We start from the raw sequence: 12,131 nt of genomic DNA, 5'->3' as shown, positions 1-12,131 counted from the left end.
AATCTTAACTCATGCTTTACAGTTGGTTATCCATATATGTGCTATGGCTCTACCACCACAGCTTCAAGTTACATGTTAAGTCTGTGGAAGCTAGTACTTTGCTCCTGCCTGGGTATTGTTCCAGGAATATCCCTCAGCAACTGCAGAGACCATTCAGTCTATTCCAATTTTAACTTGTGCACGACTGTCTGAGAGGCCACAAGCTAAATTCATGTAAATTGCTTTCTAAGATGAGTATCAGAGCTGAAAAGAATATTAAAGGATTGGTCTTTTCTTTAGAGCTCTAACACTCTTAAGAAATAGAAACATGAAACTACAGGAGGTTCCTTGATTATTTGTTGTTTATTTCAATTGACAGCACTCTGTGAGTCCAACACATAGATCAATAAATTCAAAGTAAACATATTCTGTTTTTTAAAAAGTTGATGTTTAATAATATCTACCTATTAACCATGTAAAATTGCATTTCAGATTTTAATTTTAACTTGTGACATTTAAAGGTACATTAGATGAAAACTTTTACATTTCCTTTGACTTAGATTTGGGAATTTAGTGCCATTCCTAATGCCCAGTTACCATCTTCAGCTCACCATTTCAGATGCCTTCTAATAGCTACTTTCTTTACTGCTTTCAGATTATCTTTGTTACATTTCTGTTCTCAGTGTTACTTTTGTTCATTTTTTATCAGTTGCCTAAAGTACTTTTGAAGCAAAGGAAGCATAAATTCTAAATTACTCAAAGTTCACAAGTTAAAACTGCTTTCGATGAGGCCTTTAGATATTTTTTAAGAAATTTAGTACAAAACTTTTTAAGTTTTCAAGGCTGCTGTCTTGCATAGCTCCAAGAAGCACTATTCAGGTATCCTTCACCTGTGTAAATAGTTGTACCTTCGAGCGGTACAATATATTGTTATGTTCCTTTACGTAACCCATGTGAATGGCTACTTGTGTTGCCTCTCTGTGTGGAGACAGAGATATCTGTGGTGATAATTCTGTAAGTGATACTGCATGAAAATAGTTTCTAGAGACAGGAGGAATTATCATCTGGGAGATCATAATCCGCCTTACCTGAACTGTGGTTTCCTGCCAACAAGGTGGGGCTCACAGAGCATCTTCCCAGTCTACTGGTGACCACAGGTGGCCCTGGTGTTCCATCCCATTCCTGAGCTTTGACAGGCTCTCTGGAGGAAGACGCCCCATGGTGGCCTCTTTCCTTGTTGTCCAACTTTGGTAATGGCTCCGTGCTGTGGCTTCGGACTTTCAGTTCCTCTGTTGATTCTGTGTAGTAACCAGAATTATATTCTGTTAAACAAAAGTAAAGCTCTTCCTAAATTACTTTGAAAAAATTAGTGTGATTTTCTAAAATCGTCTCAATATGTTGTTGGAAACTCAGACTCGGAAACTACAACATCTAAATGTAACAGAAACATAGACTCCAGGGGGCCTTTTTTCTGAGTTGTGTAAGGTAGTATCTCTGAGAAATACAATGTTCTTTTTGGAAAAAGAGTACCTCGACAAATCTTTAGTAACTCTTCCCTTGTGCTCATCTTTGAGTACACTTATTTAAGAGCACTTCACACTCACTCTCTTTACTTTCTAATCTTTACAAAAATCCAGCCAAACCATTCTATCCAATCTGCTCCTGATAACATCACCTAGTGCCTTTTATTTGGTAAATGTATAAGCCTTTTTTATCAGCCATTTGACAATTATTTGATTACTCACTAATTTATATCTTCAATTCTCTTGATTTTATGGATGGTCCTTCCTCCTGCATTGTGTTCTATATCTAACACCTTTCCTTTGTCATTCATGTCATCTCATCCTCCATGCATCACTGGCACATTGGTCGTTTCCTAGGTGCTAGCTTAGCCACTGTGCTGCTTATGCTACATACATTCTTTCTGTGATTTTTGTCCTCTAGGATTCAGTTAGCAATCACCTAATTGTTAGTGATTTCTAAATATTTTATCAGATGCCTGGACCATTCTTTTTATCTTTAGATTCATTTACCCAACTGCCTGCTAGGTGAATCCATCTGGAGTCCCCATGTGAACATTTCAGATACTGAACTGATAATTTCGTATTAAACTATTGGTTCTTTCTGTCCAACCAACTATCCAAGCTAGAAGCATGTCTCTCCCTTTCTTTAAGTGCTAATCCCCAAATCTATTAGAAGATTCTGCAGATTTTATTTCTGGATGTCTTGCTCTCGCTTCTCTTCCACTTTGTTTCGTGTCTACCTCAACTGCTCTGGTTCAGCTCTAATCCTCTCACTTGATTTACTACAACTTGTCCCTGACTCTATCCTTGACTCCTCAAAGCATAAGTTCCTTATACTGCCAAAATGATCTATTGGAAATGAAAGTCTGATCATAATGTAACCCTGAATAAAATCCTTTCAGAAGCCTCCTGTTGCCCATAGAATGTCTAAGCTCTTTACTATAATCGGCAAGAATCTCCAGCTTCTTGCTCTTTCCGTCCCCTCTAGCTTTGTCGTTCCCCGTTAACCTCCCTGTATTACATTGGTTGTAGGTTCTTCCTCCCCACTCCAACCCCAGTAAACACAGTGCTGTTTTCTACAGCTGTGACCACCCCTCCTTTGATGCCCTTATGTCTGGTCTTTCTTTGCTTAACTAACTCTACTCACTCCTGGCTACTCAATTTAAGTATCCTCTGAAGCCCTCCCACCCATTCAGAACTCTTGCAGGGTCATGGTCATCTCTGCACTGACCTTGCTTTATAATTGTATATATCTGCTCCTCCCAAAGGCCTTGAGTTGTTTTAAGGTAGGTATTGAGGTTTTGCTTGTTTTTAATTTTTTAAAAAGTGGTTCACTCCACCACCTATCATATTGCTCAATGAATTTTTAATTTATTTATATTGCAGATTTCTCAGCTCTCCACACATCTTTCTGATCTGTGTAGGAAATGAAACATTCCTGACAGAACTGGAAAATCAAGTTATAATAGGTGTGTTAATGGAGCTAATAGTATTTTCAAAAATCTGATTATCTAATAACCACAAGTTGTAAAATTCACCCAGGTTAACAGTTTAATTCAAATAAGGAATTTTTTAGAAAATCACAGAAATGATTTTAAAAATCTGATATTTTTTTACACTTGGGTTAAAATCCTTATCAACTTTGAGCAGTGTGATAACACAGATGTCACACTTTGGTTCACCATTATCTGAATCTGTGGGACACAAACAGAACAGACTGTCATACATTGAGCATTCCGACTCAGGAATCTCAGAGGCCTCAGCTTTGCAGCTCTGGCTGTGACCCATGTCACTTTTTGGGGAGCCTCATTTTTCTTACCTACAAAACAAAGAAAATACCAGCCCTACCTAACTTCCTTGATTTTATTTTAAAAATCTTATAATATTCTACAGTTTAAAATATTTTGAAAACTAAAAAGTGCCAGACACATAAAAAGTAGTATTCAGTTAAACATAGTCATTTAGCCTTTATGAGTTTATTTAATTTTTCTACATTAGATAATCACTAAGGGTCTTATGCAAATGGAAAATTGCCAGATAACATTTAGAAACAGAACTCTAGCCTATTATCCACAGTAACTAGCTTCGGAAGTCAACCTATGAGGTACTAGTCACACTTGTAGGGAGTAGACCCATCTCTAGGAAATAATCCTAAAAGCTAAACAACCACCCATGTAAAAATTGACCTCAAACAGTCAAGACATGAGTAACAACTTAGCTTCCCCAATTTTTGGCCCAGTTTCCAACTTAGGAACAACTGAGGAAAAGTAAATATACACCTTTAACCAATCACAGAGAATGCCCCATTTCTAGTGTGCTCACCTGCCACTTCCCCAAGTTAACAGTCCCCAATAAAGGTACACTTGAAGCCTTTTCATTGTTACTGATAAATGAAAAACTTCAGACAAACTTAATTTAGCAGAGTTCATTTGAGAAAAAGAAAGGATTTGTTAATTGGGCAGCACCCTGAACAAGTAAAGGCTCAGAGATCTCTGCCCAGCAATCTGGTCAGGCAATATTTATAAAAAGAAAAAAGAAATAACATATAGAAATATCCTGATTGATTACAAGCCATCCTTCACCTTATTTGGACATGTTTTGACAGTTTGCAGTCTGTGATTGGTTGAAAACTTGGCTGCTGTGATTGGCCAAGACTCAGCTACTTGTTACAATAATATACTCTTATGATAGGTTGTAGTTTATTTACATACTAAGTTAGGTTGCAATTCATTACATATGGAGGCAGTTTTAGGCCAAATTTATTTGAACATTTTTCCCCCATAAAGCCCTCCTACTCCTCTGCCTGCCTCTGAGTCTTTGCCAAATGCAAGCTCTGAATAAATAGCCTTTGCCTGTCTCTTTTGTTTGATCCTCATTTATTTCTACATTGCTATAGTCTCTTTCAGCTCTAAGATGCTATTCAGTTGTGTAAATACATGTCATGAAAAACATTATATGAGATTAACTTAAATCAGGAGGGTAGTTCCATAACAGTCTCAGAAAGATTTCAGGTTTTTAAATGGGCCTGTATATAAACTTGTTTTAGTTATAATGAAATCAAGTATAAGAAGTCTAAATTTTTTTGGAATAAACATGTTTCAGAGATTTATTAATCATTAATGATGAAACAAGTAAGATAGTAAAGCTGGTCCAAAGAGCATTTGGAGGACCTAAGTATTTATAGACATTTTTAAAAGACTGTTAGAATAAAATTGCTAGGTTAGAAATAAAACTGGTTGTGGCTGGGCATGGTGGCTGAAGCCTGTAATCCCAGTGCTTTGGGAGGCAAAGGCAGGTAGATCACCTCAGGTCAGAAGATCCAGACCAGTCTGGCCTGGCCAACATGGGGAAACCCCATCTCTACTAAAAACACAAACATTAGTTGGGTGTAGTGGCGGGTGTCTGTAATCCCAGCTACTTGGGAGGCTGGGGTATAAGAATCACTTGAACCCCAGAGGTGGAGGTTGCAGTGATCCAAGATTGAGCCACTACACTCCAGCCTAGGCAACAGAGCAAGACTTTGTCAAAAAGAAGGAAGGAAGGAAGGAAGGAAAGAAGGAAGGAAGGAAAGAAGAAAGGAAGGAAAGAAGGAAGGAAGGAAAGAAGGAAGGAAGGAAGGAAGGAAGGAAGGAAGGAAGGAAGAAAATAAAGAAGGAAGGAAGGGGAAATAAAATTGGTTAATGCCCTTAAGGCAATACCATTACAACCTTTAGAGTCATCTTTCCACCAAATAGAAATAATTTGCATCTCTAGTTGGGGGCAGGAGGAGGGCATTTGGATGGTAATCAGTACTCTGCAGAAAAAAATAAAGCATGGAAAAATAATTGAAAGCAGGGACCAGGTTCAATGTCTCACACCTGTGATCCCAGCACTTTGGAGGCCAAAAGAGGAGGATCATTTGATCTCAGGAGTTCCAAATCAGTCTGGGCAACATAGCGAGACACTGTCTCTACAAAGAAGGTGAAATTAGCTGGGCATGATGGTGGAAGTTTGTAGTCCCAGCTACTTGGGAAGGTGAAGTAGGAGGATTGCTTGAGCCTTGGGAGGTCAAGGCTGCAGTGAGCCGAGATTGTGCCACTGCAGTCGAGGCTGGGAAACAGACTGAGACCATGTCTCAGATAACAATAATACTAATAATTGAAATCAGGAGCTCAAATAGGTATTCGTACATCCAAGTTTATGGTAGCATTATTTATAAGACAGAAGCAACCGAAGCGTCCATCGATGACTCGGTCAACACAACATGGTACAGGCATACAGTGGGGTATTATTCAGCCTTACAAAAAAAGGAACATCTGGAACATGCTAGCATAAGGGTTTATTGCTACTGGAAGGACATTTTCCTAAATAAAATAAGCCAGTCACAGCAAACCACCATGGCATGTGTCTACCTATATAACAAATCTGCACGTTCTGCACATGTATGCCATCAAGTATAATTAAAATAAATTAAAAAACTGTATTAAAATACACAATATAAAAAGTGCTATTTTAACCATAATTTCTTATAAAAATATAGTTAAATACACATAACATAAAATTTCCCATCTTAGCTATTTTTAAGTGCATAGTTCACTAGTGTAAAGTGCATTCATTTTGTTGTATAATCAATCTGCAGGGCTCTTTTTGTCTGGCAAAACTGAAGGTCTATACCTGTTTAATAATAACTCCTCATTTCCTCCTCCCTTTGGCCCCTGGCAACCACTCCTCTACTTTCTGTCTCTAAGAATTTGACTATATTAGGTAACTCATGTAAGTGGAATCATACAGTATTTGTCTTTTTGAGAAGTCAAAATATTTTAAAGGCAATACATTCCCGCCTAATAATTAAAGTAAGATAATTTAACCAACACTTATTTTTCAGTGTCCTGAGACAAATGGAATAAAACCAGTATCAGAAAATAACATTATAAACTATTCCCAAGCTGTTTATTCACAGCTTCAAAGAAAGTGTAACTCTAGCTTCCAAACGTCACAGCCTCAAAGCCTAACGACCCATCTGCTTCAGCCCACTTGCTCTTCCAGATTTTAAACAAACCAGGGAGTGTCACTTAGGTCTCCAGCCTCAATTAAATAAAAGCCTACAGCTTTGGAAAGGAATTTCGTGTGTGTGTGTTTTCTCTTCTTCTTTGTTTTCAAGTCCCAGAGGTTAGTCTTCAGTAAATTTTGGCAGGTATATTTAGAGAAACTTGAACAAAAGGATTAAAGAAATGGTACTACTCAGACCTGTGTCTGTATACCTTAATGTCTGCCTCCTAAATAGAAAGCAGAGCTAAAAAATCTGTAAGAAAATCATAAATGTATTATTGAGAATTTTATTTGGGAATAAATCTGTTTTTCGTGTGTGTGTGTATTCAAGAACCGCTTCCTAACTAAGGTGTTTTCTAATTCAAATAAATACGAAAATCTTCAAAATAGCTGTTGAAAAGAGACAAATTGAAAGTAGACAATTAGACTCTTGTAATACATAATATGTAAATAAGATATATTGAAAACTCAAGGAAACCTATTCAGAGGAAAAGGACATATTTATCCATATCCATATATCTCAATGTCTTTTTAAAGTCTGTTGAAAACAAAATTGATTTTAGTAACATAAACTCTCTGGAACAAAATCAATCTTACATACTGTGGTAAAGCTTTATGTGGAATCTGAGTTATTTTGAGTGTTCACAGTTACAGCCCCAGCATGTAGCTCACAGTGCCAACCACGTAGAACGCACCTATCCTCTATGTAGTGAATGAATGAGTGAATGTTGACTATTGCTCTAAAATCTAATTCTCACATTGAAATCTGAATTTGAATTAAATTTATTACAAAAATGGATGTATTATTATACTTGTATTTCAGACTGCATGTTTTGTATATCATTGTCTTAAATTTGTTACAGTGTTTAAACCGAAGAAGGAAACAGAAGAAAGGTAAGACCAGGAGCAATTTGTCTTTGAGCAAACATCCCCTCCAGGATTCTAATCCATCACACCTCATGCAGCTAACCCTGAAGTTTCCCACTTCCTGCCTCTCTATGGTGTCTGTGGGTCTACTTCTGTCTCTCTGGCTTCTTCCCTGTCTCTCACCCTCTCCATATGTGCCCTGGATCCTGGGCCACCTAGAAAGACTTGGTTTCCTGGGTCTAATGGATTTTACCATTAGGTCTGACCCCATACATTAGTGGGTTTTACCAGAATCTCTCATTCGCTCTTCCTCATCAACATTGATTCACTCAGTAACAAACGAGTGCTGAAGATTCTTATAAATCCTCACCACCTAAAGATCTCTTTTAGGCTCTAGGAACAAAACAATATAGCATGAATGAGCCTTTGCACATGACTGCCTGGGTGGGGGTACAACTTGTTAAAATTGGCAGCACTGTTCTCTCTCCAAACTTGCTCCTCTTCTAGCTAAAAAGTCATGGTCTTCAGAGCCAGACAAACTTCCACTTTGCATTTTGCCCATGCCATGTATTTGCTACCTAACCTTAGTCAAGGTTCCTGAACCTCAATCTCCATATCTGTAAACAAAGATAATAATTGCTGTTACTGTGTTCCTGTGAAGATTAAACAAGATAATGCATTTAAAGTTCCTTACACAGCAATGCTAACAATCATTTTTTCTCCTACTGTTTTTCTTAGTGACATAGATTACCCTTCTTACAGGTTCGCTAGGGAGATACTTGGCAATCATCTATACTGTCATCCCTAGCATGGAGAGTACCTACAACTTAGCAGTCTTGGGATTTGGACAGGAAACAGAAGCATATAATACTTTTCCACACTTTCCCCTAACCACCATCCTGACTCTATTCTTGTCTTCACTTTTCTTCTTTGTATTAAGGCAAAAGCCCCTACCTGCCCATCTCCTGTCATGATCCATTTCTGTTTATTTTCCAGTGAAATTACTTCCTGATTCCCCAAGGCCCTTAGAACCAAGATCCAGTGCTTTGTGTTAAGACATCAGGCCCTTTTGTAAACTAGTTTCTGGCAGCTCTCAACATTTCTTTTCCATTACCTATTTTAATTGAGATGATGAGTTGTTTTCTTGATATTTGCTCTTTCTTCAGCCTGACACACCTCTCCTCCGAAGCAAAATTATGAGCTAATTAGCCAGGTCTTCTAGTTTGGGAATACTTAACTTGAGTGTTGTCATTCAAGGAAGGCTTCTCCTGATTCCTTTTCCTAGTTCGAGTTAAAGCTGTGAGTAAAGGGTTAATATCAGGCTTGGGCTGCCCTAAAGAAAGTGACTTCGGAGCCCGCCATATTGTAGTACTTTCACCTTGGCAATTACAATAACACAAAGTGTAATGTTGCACCTGTCCTATTTATTGTAAGCCCTGATCTGTTGGTCTGTACCTGGACAGGCGGACTACTAGGTGGCATGGGGACCAGGGACAATGTGACAAAAATAATAAAAGATTTGTGAGGAGCCAAGGCTGCAGTTTCTTTGGATCAAGGTGACATGTGGGTGCCTTGGTTTTAATTCCAGCGGTCATAAGCCCTTGGTACAGTAGCTGTGTATATGGTAGCTGCTGGGGGTACTTATGAGGTACAGAACCAAACTACATTTCTGCAACCTAATGAAACACAGTATTACATTAACACTTTGTGTCATTGCTGAGCCACCCTATGCCTTCCATGGCACCCTATGCTCTGATGTAACATGTCACTGGCATCACTTATCACTCCCAGTTGTTGATTTATATATCTTGTTGCCCCCACTGTATCACAAGCTTTAGACTAAAGACTATATCTTTCACATTGGTACTCAGTATCTAATAGAGTCATCAGTGAAATTGAAGGGATGGGATGAATAACTGCATGCCTGCTTCATCCAGGATAATAGCTTATTACTGTTTGCTTCTGGCTCTAATCCCATCCCTGGCTCATACCCACCTCTCCAATGTCTCCCTGCACATGAGCCATGCATAGCAAGCATAAACCAATAGCCCTCAATAACTGGAGAACATGAGTTAGTTGCTGTTGTCAAAATTGTCTTTTCTTAAGCCATAAATGTTTCCACAATTACCACTTGTTATTAATAGGACATAAAAAACAAGGAATTTGCCTGAAAAACTGAGTTTTATTTGGAAATATGAACAGTCACATCATTTACTTGGGAAAATTTAGGATTCTATTCTCCTTTTATTTATTTATTTTTGCAATATTTAAAGGGAATCAACTGTCATTCATTTAATTGCTTCTATGAACATGTAGATGACTCAGATGATTTACATAAAAATTTTATATGTGTGGTCCATGACTGCTGTTTTATTATTATTATTATTATTAGTTTTTTGATGGAGTTTCACTCTTATCACCCAGGCTGGAGTGCAATGGTGCGATCTTGGTTCACTGCAACCTCCATCTCTCGGGTTCAAGCAACTCTCCTGCCTCAGCCTCCCTAGTAGCTGGGATTACAGGTGCCCACCTCCACACCAACTTTTTTATTTTTTCATTTTTTTAGTAGAGATGGGGTTTCACCATGTTGACCAGGCTGGTCTCAAACTCTTGACCTCAAGAGATCCACCTGCCTTGGCCTCCCAAAGTGCTGGGACTACAGGCATGAGCCACTGATGTGATTTTTGAAATGTCACAATCTCACATAGAGATTACTTGGTTTCAAAATATAGGCTCTGATTGTGCCTTTAAGAGGCCAAAGTTCTGTTGCTGATGAGCAATTGAGCTTCCTATGGACATAAAGAATGCTTCCAAGTTGTTACTTCATATTGGCATAATCAACAGGATCAAAGATACTGCATGCTACTCCAACTGCTGAACAATGAGAATAGGAAGTGATCAAGGCAAATTAATTAAGCAGAAAAGACAACACATTTAAAGCACTAAAGGAGGCACTGAACTAAGTTGCATTATCAGATGGGTATTAGATTCAGTCATCAAATTTTAGAACTGAAACAGCCCTTGGAAATCACCACCTGTAACAGCTCACTCAAGGTAAGGTGTGTGTTTGTAATTACTGAGATGGTTGTCCTGCCTCTCAGAGGATAACTCCAGGGAAGACCAAGGTTTCCTACCCCATGGGAAAACTTGGCTCAATTTTGAATATCTTTAATTTCTAGAAAGCTCTTACACAGAGCTCACGTTGACTTTCTTTCCAGTACCACCATTTGTTAGTTGTGGGTACTCCCTATACAAATCTAGAACTCTCACTCTACCAGTCACCCTGACCTATATTCTAATTGAATATCACAGAGTATTTTAAAACTGTGGTTTCTGGAGCTGATTAGAGCCAGACAGAGAGGTTTACCTACAAGCCCAGGCAAGTGCTATGACTCCATCCTCCAAGTCTCTAAGGAAAAGAGGGCAAAGGCCCTGGGCCTCCACCACGGAAAAGCATGGAGGAGCGGGGGCATTTTTTTATATTTCATTATTCTTTCTCTCTTGTGTAAACTCTGTTATTTGGGGTCAGCTATGTCAATTCTTACATCCAAGGGAAGCCTTCTCTTCAAATATGTATAGAGAAAGAACAACAGCTCAGTCATTTGGAGATTCCATGGTTTCAAATACAGTTGGAAAGAAAGCCCAGGTTTGTGTTTATGAAGGCACACAAGATAAAATGATGGTTTACACACAGATGGCGCACACTGAATCAAGTGGAATATGCAAAAAACCCTAATCACCTTATGGGTGTAAGAACAGCAGAGAGAGCCTTCACACAACTTGTCCAAGATCACGCAAACAGCATTTAGCAAAGACCTGATAAACAAACAGGTTTTTATCTTTATCAGAGATTATTCAACAGAGTTTACACAAGAGAGAAAGAATAATGAAATATACAGCATTCCCCCTGCTCTGCCATGCTGTTTCATGGTGGAGGCACAGGGCCTTTGCCCTCTTTTCCTTAGAAACTTAGAGGATGGGCCAGGCGCAGTGGCTCACGCCTGTAATCCCAGCACTTTGGGAGGCTGTGATGGGCAGATCACGAGGTCAGGAGATCGAGACCATCCTGGGTAACGCGGTGAAACCCCGTCTCTACTGAAAAAAAAAATACAAAAACTAGCCGGGCGTAGTCGTGGGCGCCTGTAGTCCCAGCTACTCGGGAGGCTGAGGCAGGAGAAGGGCGTAAACCCGGGAGGCGGAGCTTGCAGTGAGCCGAGATCGTGCCACTGCACTCCAGCCTGGGCAACAGATCCAGACTCCGTCTCAAAAAAAAAAAAAAAAAGAAACTTAGAGGATGGAGAAATAGCAGTGCAACGAGAAGCCCCCAGCACTTGCCTGGGCTTGTAGGTAAATTTCTCTGGCTAACTGGCTCTAATCAGCTCCAGAAACCACCGTTTTAACACACACTGTGACATTCAATTAGAATACAGGTCATGGTGACTGGGAAAGTGAGAGTTCTAGATTTGTATCAGGAATACCTACACCAGGCAGTGTTCACCCTCTCACTGTAACACAGGGGAACACACACACTGACTTATACACAACAGTTCTCCATAAAACAGTTGCAAATAATAATAAATTTTCATAGCGTGGAATAATAAATAGAATTTTCAAGACCATGCCTGGCCTTTAAAAGCTGTCCACCAAACATCCAGATGATGGAATTATTCATTTTTTTAAATCAGGATACATGAGGATTGTAGAGATATTGCCACCAAATTATTTCTACCTAAA

The 12,131-nt window shown here is 38.9% G+C and overlaps 1 protein-coding gene across 1 annotated transcript in view; it reads right to left on the bottom strand.

The window, feature by feature from the left end:
- Positions 1 to 12,131, bottom strand: part of NYAP2 (neuronal tyrosine-phosphorylated phosphoinositide-3-kinase adaptor 2) — a 244,853-nt gene that overhangs the window by 25,708 nt on the left and 207,014 nt on the right. Inside the window, exon 5 of the mRNA XM_011951926.1 lies at positions 1,068 to 1,277. Within this exon, the coding sequence (XP_011807316.1) occupies positions 1,068 to 1,277 (210 nt within the window). The remainder of the gene's footprint in view (positions 1 to 1,067; positions 1,278 to 12,131) is intronic.

Source organism: Colobus angolensis, unplaced genomic scaffold, assembly GCF_000951035.1.
Source record: "Colobus angolensis palliatus isolate OR3802 unplaced genomic scaffold, Cang.pa_1.0 Scaffold33, whole genome shotgun sequence".
Lineage (NCBI taxonomy): Eukaryota > Metazoa > Chordata > Mammalia > Primates > Cercopithecidae > Colobus > Colobus angolensis.
The sequence above is the reverse complement of the archived record's forward strand: the minus strand, read 5'-3'. Positions and strand labels throughout refer to the sequence as shown.